Source organism: Cygnus olor, chromosome 14 (genome assembly GCF_009769625.2).
Source record: "Cygnus olor isolate bCygOlo1 chromosome 14, bCygOlo1.pri.v2, whole genome shotgun sequence".
Lineage (NCBI taxonomy): Eukaryota > Metazoa > Chordata > Aves > Anseriformes > Anatidae > Cygnus > Cygnus olor.
This window is the reverse complement of record NC_049182.1, coordinates 19,948,167-19,968,646: the sequence shown is the minus strand read 5'-3', so window position 1 is coordinate 19,968,646 and position 20,480 is coordinate 19,948,167. Positions and strand designations below refer to the sequence as shown.

At 59.7% G+C, this 20,480-nt stretch overlaps 1 protein-coding gene across 3 annotated transcripts in view; it reads left to right on the top strand.

The window, feature by feature from the left end:
• Positions 1–11,078: 11,078 nt before the first annotated feature.
• Positions 11,079–20,480, top strand: part of PPARGC1B (PPARG coactivator 1 beta) — a 46,696-nt gene continuing 37,294 nt past the window's right edge. For 2 of the 3 annotated variants that reach the window (XM_040573305.1, XM_040573303.1), the window contains exon 1: positions 11,086–11,319. In XM_040573305.1, the coding sequence (XP_040429239.1) occupies positions 11,236–11,319 (84 nt within the window). In that variant the 5' untranslated portion in view covers positions 11,086–11,235. Of the gene's footprint in view, positions 11,320–20,480 lie in introns of all 3 variants that reach the window. The other variant, XM_040573306.1, reaches the window with a different exon arrangement.

Here is a 20,480-nt window from a genome sequence, read left to right as displayed (position 1 = left end):
CCCTGGGCGGGGGTCCCAGGGCGATGAACCGTGCCCCCCCCGCTGGGCTTCCCCTGCCCCTCGGTGTGGGCGCTTCACCCTCCTGGCAGCCATCGGCAGGTCCCCGCAGGCTCTCCCGTCCCCAAGGTGACTTTGCTGGTGGGCGAGCTCCTGGGACTTTCCGGAGAGCAGAGGCTGGTGCACGTGGTGAGGGGTGTAGGGTGAGCAGGGCACAGTCCTGCTGCGTCTGGTGACAGCTGCCAGGCTGATTAAAGGGCAGACCCCACAGCCTGAGGCGCTCCTGCGCCCTTGGGTGGCTGCTCACGGCTGTCACAGCAGTACGTGGGGCTGCAAGAGCATCCTAAATGCCTCTCGGGGTGTCCTCGGGGTGCTGGTGGCCCTCAGGGTGCAAAGGCAGTGCTGCTCAGCTGGCTGCTCCCACCAGTGCTGGGGGAATCCCCTGCGCAGCTTCCTGCTGGAGCAAACACTGATGGTGGGAGATGGAGATGGAAAAGCTCATCCCAGCACCGAGGGGAACGTCCCCAGGCGTGTCCCTGCCCCTCCTGACTGAGGACAGCCGTGTCACCCTGCCTTTTGCAGGCTCTGGGGTCTTCACGGGCAGCCAGGGCTGCCTGCTGCGTGCACACACCTCCTCCAACCACCCCAATGCAGTGCCAGGAGCCATTTCAAAGCCTTCTCCTAGCCGCAGGCACCTCAAGGAAAAAAAAAAAGTGGAGTAATTCCCACCTCGCTGCCGAATCACCACGAGCCATCCCAGCTGCTAGACAAACCCAGCACCGCCAGCAGCCCCGACTCCCCTTTAGCACCGAACGAACTCCCCTTTAGCACCGAACGAACGTGGCTGGGACTTGTGAGCGCTCCTTCATTAGCATTCCTCCTCCTGGGGCCTGCACAGCCTGTTCCCAAGGCCGGGATGTTAATTGAATTACTTCCCCCAGCACTGCCGCAGCTCTGGGGACTCCATCACCTCCGTGTGCCACTGGGCAGCCTCCGCAGAGCCTGCTCTCACCCTCAGGCAGGAGCCAGCTGCGGCCAAGAAAAATACATCCAGGCAAAGGGAAATCCAGGCTGGAGCGAGGGCACAGCAGCGAGTCACTGCAGGGATTCAGGAAACAGAGCAAATCGAGTCAAAGTGGAAAGCAGAAGCCCAATGGGGCTGGGGGAGCAGGGGGTACCCCTGCCTGAAGGGGGTGATTTGTGGGATTTGTGCCCCGTGAGCTGCTCCTGACCACGGGCACAGGCTGCAGACACAAATCCCTCCTGTGTGCTCAGCCTGCATCCTGGCTAGCATTTACCTAAAACACACCCTGGGGAGGAAAGGATGGGCGGGGAGGGGGAGGAAGGCTGCCTGCTGTTTGTTTTTACTAATGAATCCCCATAATCAAATCATTTCAATTTTAGTTGTAAAGCCAGCAGGCAGATTTCTGTCTCCAGATGGGACGTGATAGGAATAGTTCAAGGTTGGCCACGTTGTGCCGCTCCACTCAGGGAGTGCCTGGAGCAGCCCCAGGGAGGGATTCCAACCCGGCCTCTGGTCCCCAGGGTGCAGAGACCACACGAGCCCCCCGGGCATCATTCCCTGCAGTGAAAATAAAGCCTTGCGGGGGAAAAAAAAAAAAAAAAAAAAAAAAGGAGGTAAGGGTTCCTGCTCATGGAGTTGCTCCTGGGTGGAAGCAGAGGCTCAGCACCGCTGCCTGGCAGCACCCAGCGTCTCCCCTGCTGCTTCATCCCACGAGAGGGAAGCCCAGCGACAGCTGCGTGCCCAGGTTGGAGCAGTGGAGGCAGGAGCCATTTCCCCTGCTTCTATCTCCCAGCTCGGTCAGGGTACATGGGATTTATTCGTGGCTTGCACCTAGCTCCTCATATGCTTGAATTTGGGGAAAGGAGAAAAAAAATGGGTCTTTTTTTTTTTTTTTTTTTTTGAACTAGATGCAGTGTTAGCCCTCCAGCTGCAGAGAGCTCGGCTCAGGAACTTGGAAGCAAATGACTGGGGAGAGAAAAAAACCGCCCCATACCTAATAAAATGTGTGTCTTGCCCAGCCACTTGTTTGGGCTCCCTAGGGCCAGGTGCTGCCGTGCCACCCGTGTGGCTCACACAGAGCACAAACACCCCGTGCCCTTCCCGGGGTGGTGGCACAGCCGTAACGGGGCTGAGCTGAGCTGTTACCAGTGCCTGCTGCTTCTGTTTGCACCTCCCTGAGCTGCTGCCCTCTCCGTGCCCGCGGGGCCGCTCACGCAGCTGGCAGCATTTCTGGAATCCCCTGGGAGGGCTCCAGGCCCAGGGGGTGCCTGGTGCTGAGCAGCCACCAGCATCCCTCCGGCCAGGCCTCTGCGCTCGTATCTGCTTGCAGTTCTCATGCCTGAGTCATCAGGGACAGGAGCATCAGATCAGAAATCAAGCTATTAACTCACTGAGCAGGACAGGCGAAGGCCCTCAAATACAGGCAATGGAGCCCCTGTGTGTGGGGCTCCGGGATGTGGGCAGGATGTGTCCCTCTGGGCCCCCTGCAGCACCCATGTGTGCCGCCACCTCAGCACGGTGCCCCTGGGCTGGGCACATCCCACTCCTGCTTCCTACGTGGCTCGTGCGTGCCCATCCTGGCCGGGCTGTGAGAATATGTGCTTCTGTGCTTTCACGCCTCCTCCTCCTCTTTTTTTTTTTTTTTTTTTTTTTTTTTTAAACATGCACAAGTGGGAATTAAATCGAGGCCACTAAACTCATTCGCAGCGGCAGCCCTGCTGGGCTTGCAGGCAGCGTGTCCCCACCAGCCCCATGCCACAGCTACCTGTCCCCACCTGGGACAGCCCCGCCTGCTGGCACCCCGCTGAGGATGGGGACCTTTGTGAGACCAAAGGGACGAACCCACCCAAACCATGCCACCTGCGAGCCATTCCTCCTCCACGTTGGGGTCTGAAAATGCAGCACTCAGCTGCTGCTCGGGTCCCCCGGCTGCTGGTGGCCCAAAGCCCCATGGCATCAGGCTCGGGGCTGGGGCTGTGCCGTCAGAGCAGGAGACGCAGTGCTGGGGGCTGGCTCTGTGGCCGCCCCCACAGCACGGCTCAGCCCTGGGGGATGAAGGAAGATGACAAGAAAGGAACAAGGCTGGGAATGTGCCGGCAGCCCCAGACCTGATCTCTTGTTCTCAGCAGGGAGCAGGAGGGATGCTGCTCACAGGTGAGCTTCCCTGAAGACACGGCTCGTCTGCTGCCCGGGGACAAACCCACCCGTGTGGCTGTGAGCAGCGAGGGGATGGGACGGCTGCTGGGAATTTCAATGACCACCCATGAATGCTGGTTTTGTTCTGCCCCAGACATGGCCACGCTCTGCCCAGGAGAAGCAGCATTCAAATGCAGCCGATCACAGGATTCTCGCCTGCAAATAAAGCTGGTCCAGAAAATCCAGGGAGAAATGGAGCTTGAAAGGAGCCCTGGAGTGGCACCCTGCCCCTGCAGGGCCCTGCCAAGAGTGACAGCCCTGCTGCAGGGAGCAGCGTTAGTCCTCGGGGGGGCGCGCTCAGCGCCGTGGGGATGTGGGGACATTGTGGGGACGTTGTGGGGATGTGGGAACGTGGGGATGTGGGGATGTGGGGATGTGGGGGACATGGGGACATGGGGACGTGGGAGCCAGGCTGGGCTCTCCCAAGGAGCCTCCCACTCCTCTGCACACCCCGCCGTGCTGCCATCAGGGGGCTGGGCGTAGGGAGCGGCTGCTGTGCAAAGGGCTGGCAGGGGCTAGCCAGAGAGAGGAGACCTCCAGGGACAATCTCGAGGTGAAGATCTCAGCTTGGTCATCAGCCCAGGATGGGAAACTCTGTCCTGTGACCGACCACAGCTCTGGGCAAACGGAGGTGCCACCAGTTGCCACAATTTGTATATTGACTCCACGCACGCTGTCAAAGCCAAGCCTCAAAGAGCTAGATTTGTATGGATAAACAACATTTCTTATCACTGTTGCTAATGTGATATCAGCCCATTCCAATCTAGGTATTTTCATAATTTATTTTAATGAAGTTTAACAAACTAGCTTACTTTTCAACATTTGTATATGTCCTGTTTGCTCATTTATGCGTGCAACAAATGAAATTAAAGTTACTAAATATTTAGAAAATAACAAATGTATGTAAGAAGTGCACCTGTCATTAGAAAAAAAAAAAACAGGTTTTGCCTTCTCTGGCATGCGGAGCCTTGCCCAACACTGGACATTTCCCCCCCTTCCTTCCCCTCCCCACCGCCGGGCTGGACTGGGAGCCCAACCTGGCCGCTGCCAGGTCCCATTCCCAGGGAATGCTGGGGGCTGTGACCCCTGCTGCTTTTTTATTTTTATCACCCTGACGACGCTGCTGCTTAGCTCGGATTTTATTAAAAGTAAGTTGTGCTTTTAAAGGCCAGCCTCATGCTGGTCGGGCACTGCAGGAGGTGCCCCCGGCCTCCCTGCCCTGCGTTCCCTGGCTCTGCCGCTGCTCCCACACCTGCAGCCCCATCTCCCTGAGCCCTGCGGGGAGATGAACACCGCTTGTCTTCGGGGCATTTGCGGCCTCCAGGTGAAGCTGAGCGAACCTCCAGCACCCTGGGAAAGCTGCTGAAGGCTGTGCGAGGCAGCAGCCCAGGTGGGCTTCTTAGGTGGGTATGGTGCGTACATCCTGGCACGGACAAGTTTTGGGGAATGAAGTGGTGGTGCAATGACAGAGCTGCCCCCGCTCGTGGCCAAGGGGACTGTGCTGCGGCTGCTGCCCTGCTGGGACAACCCTGGTTGCTTAAAGCCCTGCAGGGAGTGCTGCTTGCAGCTGGAGGGCTGCAGCCCTTCGCCTGGAGCCCAGCCAAGAACCGCTCAACGTCTGAGCCTTCCGCCGCTTCCTGCTTGCAGAGAAGAGAAGGAAGAGTAATGAGTGAAGTCTTGGGCAAACGTTTTGGAAATCAAAAGATCTCACTCTCCGAGCGCCGCTCAGCTTAGCGGCTTTACAGGGGGTGGCGTGCAGTCAGCGTGCGGGTTGTGAGAGAGATGTGGCCCCTCGGAGCTCCCAGTTCCCTGCTTTGGCAGGGAGGAGAAATTGCACTGCTGTCCTCTGCCTTGCTCCATTTATTCCGGTGCCCCCCCTGCTTTGCCAGCTAGGCCATTCCCAAACACAGCTTCACCCCAGCCCTGATGCTTCCCTCTTATATGTATCAGCACGGCTAACAATAACAGCCCCAAATTCTCCCCGCCTGTCGCTTAGTTCACAGAAATGCTGTGCAGTCACGATGCATCTTGGTGCCTCCATTCAGTTTGTGTGCATGCCCTTCACTGCATAAAATGTGTGGGCAATTGCATGCCGCTCCCTCCTCCCCCAGTTGTGCAACTGGGGGATTCGGATGCAATACCCAAACCCCCGGCTCTTTGCTCCTGGGAATATCGTGCCCATCCCCGTGGCAGGCAAATTAGCTACATGGCTGCATTCCTTACCTTCCTCATGAGCCGAGAGCACACAGGAGAGATCGAAATAGCCCCAGCTGACACAGATACCTGTGCAAAACAGTAGGGGCCTGCACTCGCCTTTGTAATCGCATGCTGCATGGCGATGAGTCACCCGCAGCCCTGCTCGGGCGGGCAGTGCGCCGGCCGCCTGCCTCCCGCTGCAGGATGCGGGCAGCCTTCGCCACGCTGAATTTGTCACCGTTTGTCTGAGAAAGCACCGTGCCCCTCCGGAAAGGGGGGGGTCCAAAGCACAGACAGCGAGCGGCAAAGGCAGCAGGGAAAAGGATGGGAACGAGAGCATCTTGTGGCTTTTGAAGCTCTCCAGGCACTTCCAAGCGGCAGGGAGACGGCGCGAGCTGCGATTTTGCTGCATTATTTCTGTTGCTAGCAGGCTCTGCGCAGGGAGCTGCTGTGTGCACGGGAACTGCTCGCAGCCCGGCCGGGGGGCTGAGCATCGCCTGTGTGGGAGCAGGCAGCGCCCCAGGACCAGCCCGCACCCTGGCCGGGGTGGGGATGCGGAGCCCCAGGGCTGGCCCCTTATCCCAGCCGCCAGCACGGCCGCAGGCGAAGCAGCCGGAGAAGGGAGCCGTGTGTCAGCTTGCCCCGAGCTCCCTCGGCCACGGTGAGCCCCAAGCTCCCCATCCTCCTCCCCGCAGCACAGGGCTTGGGGCTCCCTCGCTGCCGGCGATGGCACTGGCAGGAGGAGATGAATAAATCATTAGCCGGCAAACTTCCACCGAGGAGCTGTGCTACTGCTTCTCCAGCAGCGTGAGTGAAAACCAGGGGAGAGCAGCTATCTCCAGGAGGGGGGGTGGCATATTGCCCGCCAGCCTGACTGCTCCCAGAGCTCCTCCGCAGCTGACTCCACATATCAAAGGGACCAGGGGAGGGAGGAGGAGGAGGAATCGGTAAAATCAATGAAAGCTTATTTGGTGGGATAAAAGAGCCTGATTTTATTTATAGAGCTGGCTGGAGCTAGTGCTGAGGTGCCGGGAGGGCCAGCCATGCAGAGCCCCAGGCCCACATTAGCACCTGCTGCCTCCACACCTGGCTCCTGAGCCCCTGCCCAGGCCTCACCACCCTCCAAGGACCCCCAGGGAGGAAGGCAGGGGGGAGGAAGGCAGAGAGGAGGAAGGTGGGGCGAGGAAGGCCGGGGGGCAGGTGCTCAGCAGGGCTGGTGGCACGGTGATGGGGACCTGCCAGGCAGCGGCTGGGCAAAGAGCACCACCGGGGCCACGGGCAGCCCGGCAGGCAGAGATGAGGCAGGGACAGCGGGGTGACATCGATGGGACGTGACAGACACTGTGAGCGCAGTGCGAGAGCTGGAGTTCGGCTGGATTGAGACAATAAGCACGAGGGACACACACCATACGGCACGGCTCCCGTTGGCACTGGCAAGCAAACATTCCCAGTGTCACTGCTCCACGAGCTGCTGCAGGGGACACACATGGCGATCTGCAGCCCAAAAGGCAAGGGGAAGGCCTGGCTCCCTGCATCGGGATGCAATGAGGGCAGCCTCCCTGGGGCAGCGGGGTGAGTGGCATGCCCTGGGCCCTATTTAGCTGCTTTCCCATCCCCAGTGTGCGGTGCCGAGGGCTCCGGAGCAGGGCTCAGCCCCGGCTGCATGTGCTGCCTCCCGCAGCGCCGTGAGTCACCAGCACCGCCACGAGGAGGCCATGAGCAGCGTGGTCTCCTCGCGCAGCCCACGCGGCTGGCAGGCGGCATGAGCCACCGCACAGGAGCCTTCCCTGCCCCGCTCGGCTCTGCATCTCGCTCCAGGAAATTCCCATCTGTTTCAGCAGCTAATCCTCAAGCCCTTCTTATTCCTCTGCCACCACGTTTCTCTCTCTGTAGGTTTCCTCTGCAGTAACAGCCTGACTTCAGCTCCATGCGCAAGGATGCAGGTTTGGAGAAGAGCAGGATGCAAAAGTAGGCTGACTGGAGCCAGGCTCTGACAAACGCAGAGCAGCTCCGTTCCTCTCTCTGCTGCAGGGAAAGAGCTGCAGCACGCAGAGACATGGGGCAGGAGGGACATCAGTCCCTTGTGTGCCTGCGCGAGGGCTTTGACGGCGCTCCACGCTGATGCTGCTGGGGGCTTGCAGGCAGTAAGGGGCCACATCGCAGCCATGTGGACCGTCCCCTGCACTTCTGCAGCAGTGAATCCTTGCTGGCCGTGAAGCTGTGCAAATGCAAGGTGAGCATGGCTGCTCAGGAGCCAACGGACACAGAAAGCTCTGAGGAAAAGCGATGCTGGGTCCCTGAGCTTGGTGCCTCCTGCTGAAGTGCAGCGCTAAGCTGAGAGCCCGGCAGGGCTTAGGAGGAAAAGCAGCAGAGCTCGTGGAAAGGAGCCCAGTGAAGAAACCCAGTGCAACGTGGGGGCACGGCATCGCCAGCCGCTGCCCGCCCCGTGGGGAGCAGTGCCGGCTGCTCACAGCCCGTGTGGATGGAGCTGGCTGCACGGCAGGGCAGCAGCAGAGCCCGGGGAGCACTCTCCCACTCGCTGCCCCCAGCTTACCCCACTGCCCCACTGCAGAGCCCCTTCCCCGATGCCCACCGGGACGGCCACCCAGCCCTGCCCACCCAGCCAGGAGCCCTTAGGCTGGTCCCCTTGGGGCCACATTTAATTTTGGTGACAAGGAGAGTGTGTCACCGCGCAGGGGGCTGGCAAGGTCCCCTGGGGGCCGCGTGCCCTAACCCAGAGGAGCCCCATTTGCTGCTGCCCCTCACCCCGCACAGCCCAGGCCCTACAATATTTCCAGATCCACAAACAGAGGCGGCTGAAACCCGAGCCTGCAGGCAGGCGCTGGCGCAGCGCGGGGTGTCTCCGGCCCAGGCACTGCTCATTGGCTCCACTCTGGGTCCCACACTTGGCCTTTGGCAGGCGCAGGGCACGCTCAGCCCTCGTCCCCTCCTGACCGCCGGCCCAATGACATGGCTCCCTCTGCGCTGCTCTGGAAGGGCATTTGCAGATTTTTGCCTTGTTATATTTTACCTAAGGAATACTGTCCCCAGGCTCAGTGCAGGGGACAGCCCTGGGCTGACACCGGCACAAGGGGACAGCCAGGGGGGTGCAGCAGCAGGGTCAGCATGCCCAGCCCTGCCAGAAGGTTGTGAGGCTCGTCCTCTTGCAAATGGGATTGTGCCCCTTTCTTTGGGGTAAATCAGGAAATCTCTGCTGCCTTTGATTATCAGAGGTGCAAGGACCAAAGACGCCTTTCCCAGCTAAGAGCACCCTTGGCTCTCCCTTCCCGGGTGCTGTTGGTGCTCCTCTGACCATGTCACGGGGTGGAAAATCTCATTTCTCAGGGGTGCTCAGCTCTGTCAGGGGAACTGGCTTGGGCTGCAGGACGCAGCAGTCGGCGGAAGGCCTATCTGCTTCGGCAGAGGGCTGATTTCTGCACATCTGTGGCTGACACCTCTTTCATTATAAGACACAGCAGGACCCCGAGCTCTGTCAGCTCTTCTGCTCACAAAACTCAGGTTTTGATTGAGAAGGAAACTCATGAGCAATTAATAGTGAAACTGCACAGGTGCTCTATGTGCAGCAAGAGAAGTGGGCCCGTTTATGTCAAATATAACATCCCACCCACCCCACTGCACCGAAGTACCATGGACAGGATGTGCTCGACACGACCACGGCATTTCTGCGCCCACCACATGACTGACCTAAGGAGGTGGGAACAATACCAGCGGTAACATCTTGTCCTCCTTTGCCTCTCTCCTGCAGCTTTTGAAGCCCTTTATGGACTTTATTCAGCCACCACCCCAGCAGCCCTGGGACACGGGGAAGTGCTGTGATCTCTGTTCTGTAGCTGAAAAATACCAACCGGCACAGGAAAGCGCTTGGACTCTGCAAAAGTCCACAGCAGTCAAGAGCAGAAGCAGGAGCGTGTTAACACTGCCTTGCAGCCACGTGAGCTACTGTACTTCGTCCTCCAGGATCCCATCGAAAGCCCGGGACAGATCCAGCAGCAGGTTCACCTCCCCAAGGTGCCCCCGTCTCACCCCTTCTGCGCTGTCCTCTGGTCCCCTCTTGGCACAAGGGCAGCCTGTCCCTATCCAGTTTCATCAGCCTGCCTGAAAGAAGCCCGGGCCAGAGGAGAAATCGCCCAGCACAGGCTGGGCTTTGCTTTGCTCATGCTTTGCTCATGCTCCCCGGTGCTGTGGGAAGAACTGTGCTTGCCTGCACAGCCAGGAGAGAAAAGGTGTTTCTGAAACACAAGGCTACGGCGGCCTGATTTTGAACAACCTTTTACAAGCAATTCCCACAAATGGTTACTTCCCATTTGAGTACAGCTCGTTTAAAGGAAATCACGAGATACTTGAACAAGAACCTCACTTTTTGTTCACCAAATTCCTCCTGAAAGACTACTTTTATTGCAAAGCCTTCCTGTCCTGCTTCCCCTGATGGGGCAAATTCCCCCGTTTTCAGCTCCCTGCAGCGTTCAGCACTTGTACCACCTGCAGGAGGGGCTGGGGTTTGTTCCCCTCAGGTCACCACCAGCAGCATCAACAGGGAATACGAGTCCTGGTCTGCAAGGAACTGCATCCGCCCACAGCAGCTTCTTGCCCCGGGCCCTTCGGCTGCTCCGTACCAAGCCAGCTGCCCAGAGCCACACTGGAAGCAGCATTTTGGGGCCCAGAGCTCCCCAGGGAAGGTGAAGTTTTACCCCTGGTGAGCAGCTTGAAAAGCCCCTTGGGGCACTGTTGCACTGCTTGGTGGCAGTAATTAGGGATGAGGCAGGGCAGCCCGAGGAAGAGCTGCGGGCAGTTTCTCCCTTGCTTTCTCACCCCCCAGCAGCCGAGCTGCCCCTGCCCCATCTCTCACCAGCAACACGCATGGTCTGCTGACATCTTTTGGCACAGGGCTCAGAGTCATTGGGAAAACCCAGTGTTACTGCATCGCACAGTGCTAACGGCAGGTCCTGAAGCAGAGGGAGGCTGAAGGGTTTGGAAACAGCCTTGGAAACAAGAACAAGGCGAGAAAGCTGATGGGCAGCAAGGCTTTTGTGCTGGAGGAAAACCCCCTTCTGTTCAGCCATCAGAGCCCAATGCAACCTAGGTCGCTCCTCCTGGCTTTGTTTCCTCAGCTGTTTGGGCACATTAGGATCCTGCAGGCCCGTCTGAGCCGTCTGCTGGGATGTGAGGGACCGGGCCCATTAGGCTGCAGGTGTACACTTGACTGGCCGTACATCAGCTAACCCAGGCTGCGCTGCCAAGCCCTGCTCTCTCCCCATAATTGCTTCGGGTAAGCACATAGAGCATCCACGAGATTTGGGGCCTGCCATCAATTATTTCTGAGAGGGCTTTTAGCGTCTGCACGCCTCCAAACCTGAGACAGAAAATGACGCACGTGACATGAGATGCTGGCTGGAACGGGCTGGGGGGGGGGGCTGAGACAACAGAGGGGGCCTGAAGCCCCCCCGTGCTGCTCCTGTCTCCCTGCTTACCCCCATTCTACCCCGAGCACCTCGGGACACCTCTCTGAGCCGGCACCCTGCGGTCCCCATCCCCACACGTCTCCCCCCCCCCGGCCCGATGCCTGCCGTCGGGGCCCCCCCGTCGCGGGCGGCAGCGCTGCGGCTGCTCCCCCCTCAACCCTCCCGTTCGGGGGCCGCTCTGCGACCTCCTCCCCTATTCCCCCGTCTCCCCCCCGAACCCCCGGCCCCCCCCGGCTCCCTCCCCGGCTCCTGCGGGCGGGGGCTGCGAACGGCTCCGCCCCGGCGGCCGCCCGGCTCCTGCCGCACGCTCGGAGCCGCCTCAGCCCCTGCCGGCGGTGGAAGATGGCGGAGCCGGGGCCGGACTGCGGCGCCCTGCTCGACGAGGCGCTCTCCTCCTTCGTCTTCAACTACCTCGCCGACAGCCAGGTGGGGGGGGCACAAAAAGGGGGGGGGGGTGGCGTAGCGGGGCGGGGGTTCCGCCGGGGCGCTGCGAGGATGCGGAGGGGAAGGGGGACAAGGGGGAAGGGCGCTGAGGTGGTCCCGCAGCGGGGCTCCGTCGGGTTTGCTGGGGAGGGGTCGCACGGAGTGACCCCCCTGCACCCCGCTTACAGCCCCGGCCCCGCTTGCAAGCCCCGGCCGCACGGGGATGGCCCCGAGCCTGGGGATGGGGGTGTTGAGGGGGGGGACGCACAGGAGCAGCCCCCCCCCGGCCCTGCTGCAGCCCCCGGTGCTGGGGGGGCTGCGGGGGAGGCAGGAGCCGGGCCGGGGGCTGAGTCATGGACAGCGGCACTTGCACGCCCACGGGCTGCGGGCTCGGGGGGGCCGGGGGGGCTTCGCGCCGCACCGCGGCCACGCCGGGCTCCGGCTCCCTTTTGGACGGAGCCGGGCGTTCAAACCGGCTTAAGGCTCCTTGGCAGCTCCCGCACCATCACGAGAGCGAGCCGGGCCGGCTATAGGGCTCGCATGCTTTTCCATTTTGGGGGGTGAAGGCAGGCACCACACAACGAGCCGGGCGGCAGCCGGAGCCGCGGCTGGTGCCGAGCACCCCAGCGGGTGTTTCGCAGGCAGATCGCTGGGGTCGGTGCAAGCGGGAAGAGTTTTGTGTAGTTATATATCATGCCTCCAGCCCTTCACTTTCATAACCCCCGATTACAAAATAGCGCCGATTGTGGAGCTAGCACGTTCATCCCAACCCTTGCTCTCTCACCAGTTCAGCTTCAGGACTGCACACAGCAGGGGTATGCGTGCTGCGTGTGTGCGAGGGGGGAGAGCTGGCACTAATCCTGCTGTTTGGGTGCAAAACAACATCTCAAGGCTTGGTAAATCAGATTTGCCCCTGGTGCATGTGCCAGCCAGAACCAGGCAGGTCTTGCCACCAGCTGGACCGGTGGAGTCCCGGCGCCGCTCCTGGCGTGCGCCAGCGCTCCAGCCTGGCACAGGACGCGGGCAGCTTGCTGGGGGCAGAGCAGCGGGGAGGGACACGGGCTGCTAACGAAGAGCCGATGACAGGCTGATTACAAAAGAAGGGTCAGGAAGGGTGAGAAGTGGGCCAAGAAGGTTTTGTAAGCAGTTTGTGCCTTCTGATTTGGAGGGATTTATTATCGCTGGGGGGAATGCTGGCTGGAGAAAGGAGGCTGGTTTTGCGAGGTGTCATCCCTGCAAAGTGTTTCAGAAAGGCTGAGCTCCCCCCATCCCAATTACTCTCTAGGCAGGTGAAAGTTCCTGGCTCTGCTTCCCAGCAATAACCTGCCAGTTGTCTGCGTCTGTAACGTGAAGTGGAAAGCTTGTGTGACTGCAGCACCCATCTGAAGGGTGGCTTTGCTTTGCTTTTTGTCAGCATTTGACGTTTCAATCTAGGAATCTTACTCCAAAAGGGGGCTGGTAAGGCTGAAAAAGAAATCTTGAGAAGTGTCATCCTTCTCTGGTGCAAAACCACCATGTTGCGAATACCCTGCAGAATTTGGGACTGTGAAATGGCTTGTGATGAAATAAGACCATTTTTATGGTACCTCGTGGATAAGGCTGGCTGTGTTTGTCGCCTCCGTTCCTCTTCCTCTCCCGTACCTGCGCTATGTTGGAGGAGGCACCGTCCGTATGCGCATAGGGTCAGCGCTGCTCTGATGCCTGCTGGTGTGTAACGTTACGAGCAGCAAACAGAGCTGGGCAGGCTGCTGCGGGTTCCCTCAGAAGTGCCATGCAGCCTGGGGTTGTTGTATGGTGCAGCGGCCGCTTTAGATAATTGCATTTGCTCCCTGTCCCCCCTGTGCACACAGGGGTTAAAGGCTGGTGTGAAAAGAGAGGAAAAGAGAGGGGAAAAAACCAAACCAAACCAAAACAAAAAAGTGTGATTTGCATGCATTTGCTTTGGAAAGGGCTGAAGTTGTAAGTGTTCGTGGTGCTTGTACCTTAACCTCTGATGAAACCGCAGTGGTGGCTCCAGCCCTGGTGCTGTCACATGCTTTCTTCAGAACTATAAACGGGAGGGAGGCGGGTCTCACGCTCCCTCTGACGTCTCTCCCCATTACTACTGTACTAGCCTCTGCTTACAACTGCCTTGCTGACTTCTCAATGAAGCCCCAAAGCTGCTCCCGCACGGTCCCCGCTGTTCCAGCACGGGATCAGATTATCCTAAGAGGCTGCAGTGTCAGGAGGCCACGAGATCATGAATATTACCCGGTTCCCCTGTGGAAATGTTGAGGCACTCTGCCTCTTCCCCCAGCGCCTCTCCTGCTCGCTCCCCGCGCTCCTCCCTGCTGCCTGCTTTCGCAGCAGGGTTAGTGCAAGGCACAGCGTGATGTATGCCGGTGCTCGGTGGTCCCTTCCCCTCAGGAGGGCTCTTGTGGAGACGCACGGAGGTTTAACGTGGGCATTTGCATCAGGCCCTTAATTATCTGGGCTTGTGCTGAGGATGCCTGCTAACCTCTATTTACATATCGAGGGCAGCGATGATTCACGTGGTGCCTGCATTGCTACAGAGAGAAAATCAGGGTTCTGCACTCAATGCCTGCCTTTTTTCTGCCACCCTTTTTTCCTTTTTAACAGCAATGGGAAGGGATTTTGGTTTGCGGTGGCTTGAAACGTGTCATTTCTGGGCCCGTGTAATCCATTTTGTGCAATACCATGGCCCAGAGGCACACAGCTGCCTGGGGCTGGTTTGCCCAGTGGCACCAGGCACTGGAAGGGGCCGCAGCAGCTCCACGGATGGGCTGCCAGCCCCATGTCCTGCAAGAGGCAGCAGCATCAGACTCATGGCTTCGATTTGTTTTAAACCCCTAAACGAAGTGCAGCAGGAAAAAAAAACAACACACACACAAAAAAAAATAACAGCAGGCTGCTTCTGGGAGAGATGCTTGAAGATCACATGAACTGAAATACTATATTCTCTCTCTAAGTTCTCAGCCTCCTGCTAACAGCTCGATCTGTCGATGAGTGCAGAAAGCACGCCGAAGCCCTCAGTTGTGCAGAGGTGCAGCAGGTGGCCTGCTATTGTTAGTAATGGCGTGGGTACATGTCCCTAATTTCCGATAGTCCTCACCGAGCAGACTGATATTCTGCTTTTTTTGTGTGTGGTGGGATCTGGACAATGGAGGCAGCCCAAGGGCCTGGGCAAAGGCTGCAGCGTAGGTCGCGGGGCCCCGTGCCGCAGAGGCTGGTGATGCTGTGCCCTCTCCGGGTGCAGCAGGTGGGCTGCAGAGTGGTGGTAGTCACAGAGGGAGGCTGCTGGTGCTGGTTTGTTTGCAAAGCAGCACCCCCGCAGCCATGCACGCTGCAGCTTTGGGTACAGGACATGGAGAGCGTGGCGTGCTGCTGAGAGCCGTGGGAGCCGGAGCAGCAGGGGAAGGAGGGCTGGCCTCAGACTCAGCCCCTCGGCAGAGCCTGGGTGCAGACCTGCTGCTTCCAGCCCTGGATCTGAGCAGGTCCTTCCCACCCCGGCAGGACCCCACGCTGCCCCTTGCCTCCGCCCTGCCTGCGCATCCCCTCCCTGGTCCCATGCCGTAATGGAAAGGCACCTCTCCAACAGGTGAATAATTAAGGTCTTAACCTCAAGCAAAGGGAGCTTTGTGAAAGAGACAGATTTCTCTCCCACATTAACCTTTCCAATGTCAAAAGCCTCTTTGTAGTTAGAAACTCTGCTTGCTCCGGCACTTAAGTGCTGTTGGTTGAAAATGAAAAATGTCCTGGGGCTGCAGGACCTTCTTCGCTTTGAGGAGCGGGGCTCCGTGGCCCCTGGAGCAGGGCTGGGGACACGGACACCTGTGGGGCTCTGACGGCTCGTGCTGCGTTGATGGGGTTGGGACCTGGCTCATGGGAGAGCCCACGGTGACTGTGACAGCAGGCAGTGCGCTGGCAAGGATGTGCTCGCCCTAGGCCAGCACTCTTGGGAGCCTGGGGACATCACCCACCGGGGCAGGTCAGAGGTGATGCGAGGGGACTGGCCGTGCGTCTGGGACCAAAGCCACCACAGCCACCGTTCCTCCTGCCTGCCTGTGAATCTGGGGACACGGCTTCACTGAGACAAGGGGCACTTCCTGGGCCTGCATGCCCTAGGAGAACACCGCTGGGCTCTCCATCACCCCAGGGAAGGGCTGTCCCCAAAGATACGGCCCTGCCGAGCACGCTGCTGCCAAGGAGACGGGGCAAGAGGAGCCTGCGTTTGTCAGAGGAACCCGCTTCAGGCCCCCGCTCCGCAGCTGAGCCCCGCTCCATGGCAACCCCGCGCAGCCTTATATTTCTCGTGACGCTTTGGCAGAGCGAAAGCAGTTGAGCAGAGGGGGAACCCTGCGTGCTACCTGCACGGGGAGGGCCGTGGAGGCATCCCCGAGAGCACCAAGGCACCCCCAGAGCTGGTGGGCGCCTGCTGTATGGGTGCAGGTGAGCGGGCGCCCCGCTGCCTGCGCCACGTGCCGGGGATGCAGGTGCCCATCATCGCAGAGCAGAGCTGTAACAAGCCAAAGACTAAAGGTTAAAGTTAATGGCGCGGACGGGGAGGTGAGGTACACTGACCTACTTCTAGAGGCAGCCATGCTGCTGTGCCGTTGGCACCCAGGTGAAGGCTCAGCCAATGCGATCCCCTCCACTTATCACCCACCTCTTTTGCTTTTCAGCACTTTTCCTGAGCTCCAGCCACGGGACCGTGCGAATTATTATTTATTTATCGCCTTTTTTTTTTTTAATAGAGTGAGCTTCCAAGAAATGCCAAGGACTTTGCACGGATCTGGCAGTGCTTGTGGTCTCAGCAGCGCTGTCCTCGCCCGGCTCTGTTTCGCTGTGCCTCCCCAGGCGGAAGGCAGCGACCAGCTCCGAGCTGCTGCTGCGAGTTGTTGCATTGAGCTGGTTCACGTCGGAATTAAGACAAGGGAAAATAAAAGCTTGAAATCTCCTTTGGCTCTGTAAGAGCTGGAACCTCCCCGGGGGGTCCTGATGCAGTGTCAGCATCCTGAGTGTCTGCCGGTGGGGGTGCAGAGACGGGCACAGCCTCAGGGGCTGTGTGATAGCCCCATCCAGTAGCCAGACTAACCTTTGATCACGCTTGGCTCCCGGGCAGATGTGTGGGGCTTAGGTAAAATGCTTTGCTTATCTGGCTTCCCGCTGTCCTGAGACAAAGTGCTGGGTGCTGGGCACCTCCCTGGCCTGTACCCGGAGAGACGAGTGCTCTGCGGGGAGGATGCCCCTCGGCACCACGGGCTGCAGGAGCCCAGCGAAGACCCTGAAGCAGCACAGGGGCTGCTCACATCCTCCCATGCGCACCACCCTTTCCTCCTGCACCCTTTCCTTCTGGTGAGGGGCCATGCACGTGTTTCCCCTCCAGCAGGGAGCAGAAGGGGAGTCCCTGGGCTGTGGGCTGGGGTGGGAGAGACCCCGGTGGCCGCGAGGGCTGATGTGACACTTCTCTCCTCCCCTGGGATGCAGTGTTACATGCTTTATATGGATGTTTTTGTGCTGAGGTGGCTGAGGATAAAGAGACTGCCTCTAGCTCTTGCAGCGAATGTGATTGCAGGGCAGCGGATCTTCACTGCGATGCATTTTCTGAATTCTTCCTCTGCGCCGCTTCTGCACTGAGCATTGGCTGCCTGCAGCGACGGGGAGCACGCTGCCTGAAGCAGCCCCTTCTGCTGAGCCAGCGCTGCTGGTCAGACACCTCAGTTCCTGTTTCAGTTTGCAGAAAGTTCATCACTGCTGTCACTTTGCTTCCCCGGCCATTGTTCGGGGAGGCTGTGGGACCCCGTTCGACCCGGGCAGATGGGGCGGCGGGAGCGGGGGCTGGGACGTGTCATCCTTTCCCCCCTGCCAAAAGCTGCTCTCCCCACCTAGTCCCTGAGGAGCCCTCATTTCCTAATTTTCGTGCACATCAAGAGCAAGGAAATCCTGTGAGAGGGGGGGAGATGGAGGGGAGAAGGCAGGCGGGGGGTCTGGGCTGGGGCTGCAGCGTGGTAGGAGCAGCGTGCCGGGCGGCTGGCGGTGTGCTGCGTCCAGCAGGGAGCCCAGCTGCCTCTCGTTGCCTTTCTTCTCCCCCCTCCTGCCCAGATGATGGGGGAGCTGTGAGTTTCATTGCCTGCAAGTGACAGGTGTGGACCTGGCTGTCCTGCAGCGAGGGGACCCGAGGCTGGGGCAGCCCTGGGCAGGCAGAGGTGGGGTGCAGGGGAGCAGCGCCAGGAGCAGGCAGCATGCTCCACGTCCCCCAGCCTCGGCAGCGTGCTTGCTGAGCTCATCCTCGCTTTGCTTTTCGCCGAAGTGCCTAGGTGGGAGCGGGTTACGTTGTTTTTTTTTTTTATGATGAAAGTGCCCGTGTAGCTGTGGGGTGTTGCAGGAAACACCGCAGCGACCCTTTGTGCGCACGGGATTCCTCCGGGGCTGGAGCGGCGGCTGGACGCACGGCTGGCTGACAGCAGGCAGCCGGAGGCGTAAAGCATCGCGCTGCCACGGCTCCTGTGGAAGGCCATGCAGGGAAGGAGCTGGCTTTTCTTCCTGCTCTGTGAGCACCGGTGCCATTGCCCATCTGCACCATCCAGGGCGTTGCTGGAAGGAAAGCAGCCGCGGCGCTGCCGGTCCTCGCGGGCTCTCCAGGCTGGCAGCCTGGGCACAGCCCACCCACGGGGCGATTTTCTGCCCGACCTCAGCACCAGGGGCCGGAGGGCAAAGCGGGACACGGGGAGCGTGGCAGAGGTTTGTACCGGCACGGCCAGCACTGCCCTGTCCTGCCACACACAGGTTGCACACCCAGCACCCAGCACCGCGGGGCTGGACTTTGTTCCAGCCCCGGTCTCCTGATTTCCTGGGACTTGCATAGCCTCGGCGCAAATGTTTGCAACTGCCATGGCCCTTTGCTTTCAGCTAGTTAAACTTTGCAGCGCCGCCGGCTCCTTTGAAACCACAGCCGCTTAGCTGCTCGCCTTCCCCGGCCCTGCCCGCGGGACGTGTGTGCGGCTCGGAGGCACACTTCAGCACCACGGTGCCAGCGGGGTTTTTAAACCTGCCCCGGAGCTCCACACAGCAGGAGCTGAAGACTTCAGCCAGCCAGCATCGTGTCTCCTTGTGAGCAGGCTTGCACGCAGGTAGTCACGACCTAACCGTGCTAATAATGAAGACAAAAAAAAATGCAACTGCCTTTCTTAAAAAGGAAGTTTCTGTGTATGTGTGGGCCCCACCAGGAGAATGGCACATGGCTTTTTTTGGGTGCTAAAACCAATTACTCAGATAAGAGAACTCGGGTCTTATGAAAACTGTGTGGTTTTCTCAGTCTGAGAGGTTCGATGGTGCTAGGGCTGTTTTTTTTTCTTGCCGTTGTGTCCTTTTAGGAAGGAATACAGATGCCTATTTCTATATATATTGAAAATGAAAGCACTCGATGTGTGTCCCCAGAAACTCCCGCTGTGCCCGCTACCAAACCCGCTGGCATGGAGGCTGCTTTTCAGGTGACTACAGCAAACAAAACCCCAGGAGCTGGTGCCGGCCCCGGGTTCAGCTCAGGGTGGAGCACAGGCAGCTGCAGCCCTGCGGCTTTGGGATGAGAGGCAGTGGGTGCGCGGGACGCGCTCCTGCATGCGGCTCCTCTCCTCGCCGGGCCAGAGGCTTCGGGATGTGGAAGTCGGTGCAGGAGGAAGGAAGCCAGCAGCCGAGCGGGTGGGAGGTCGCAGGGAGCTGTTAGGACACGCGTGGGCAAGGAGGGCTGGAGCCGCTCGGTTTGTTTGCTGCTGGAGCTGCAGCGCTCGGGGTGCCTCCTCGCCCCTGTTCGCTCCTCCCTGTGCTTTCGGTCGTGCTGCCCACAGGGATGGGTTCCCATCCTGGTGACCTGCTGCTCGCTGCAGGATCAGGCAGCCATGCTGGAGCCACAAGGTGCCACTTGGGGATGTCATGAGGTGCCACTTGGGCACGTGGTGAGCAGAGCAGGTCCCAGACAGGGTGCTGGGGCAGGGTGGGTGCCCCCAGCTGCTGCCCCTGCTTTGCTGCCTCTGCATCAGCCCGCACTGCCTGCCACGTGCCTGCCTGTCCCTGTCCTGGGCACCCAGCCCAGCTCTGGCAGCACATCCCCAAGTCCACCAGAAATGAAAAGCGGGAACTGTCCCCGGCTGCGCTGCTCACTTACGGCACTTTGAGGACCTTTGAAGTTTCTCTCTGTCTTTACGTAACCCAAACTAATTATTTTTGGAAACAGCCACTCTAGCTCATTTAGATACCTAAACATAGCAGCCTCTCCCATGGGAGGACTAGCCCGAGAGGGCAGCGGAGGGGCTGGGAGCTCCGTGGGGCTGTGCTGAGCAGTGCAGACTTCTCTCCGTGGCTGCCATGCCTCGCAGCATCGCGGGGCAGCGCAGGGCGGTGGGGAGCTTGCAGCCTGCTGGCACCCGAACCGCAGGCTTTCCTCTAAACGCCTCCTCCATGCCTTTAGAGGCAGGAGCCCATCTATGCCCCAACACGCTGCTTGTTAGCTTCCCTTGGAGGAAGGAGCTGGATTGCAAAACACATGGAGCGGAGCTCGGCTGCAGGAAAAACCTCCGGTCCTGTGCCACAACGGGGGCTGAGGCACCTGGGGGTGGCAATTCAGGGCCGCTGGAGCAGGGCCCTGGAGCGTGACAGGGGCTGGGCAGGCAGGAAGGGAAGACAAGAGTAGCAAAGATCCTTCTGTCCTCAGGTGTACGGGGCACTGTGCGCATCAAAGTCCTCTGAGCTCGCTTAATGAAAGACGTGGGATCTGCCCCTTTGAAACGCCAAGCCCAGCACACCTCCCAAGCACCATTGCCCCTTGTCAGGGCTGTCCTCACAGGGCCCTGCTGGTGGCCTTCCCTGCACCTGCGATGAGGGTGCCGGGGGTCCCTCCGCAGGGAGCAGGGGGCTTTGTGTCAGAGTGTCCCAGGAACCTGGAGCATGAGGCACACACCATGCTGCTCCGGGTTCTTCACATTTATCAGCACTCAGAGGGACACACGGCTGCCTTCTGCCTCCTGTGGGACAGCAGCGGGTCCCTCGGGTTTTGAGCCTTCATCTCTGTGCCCACCACCAGGGCGCGAGCTGCCTGGCAGGGGGAGATGGCGTGGGTTTGGAGAAGGTCCCTCGCTGTTTTGGGGATGCCCTCCTCCACAGGGTGCTGC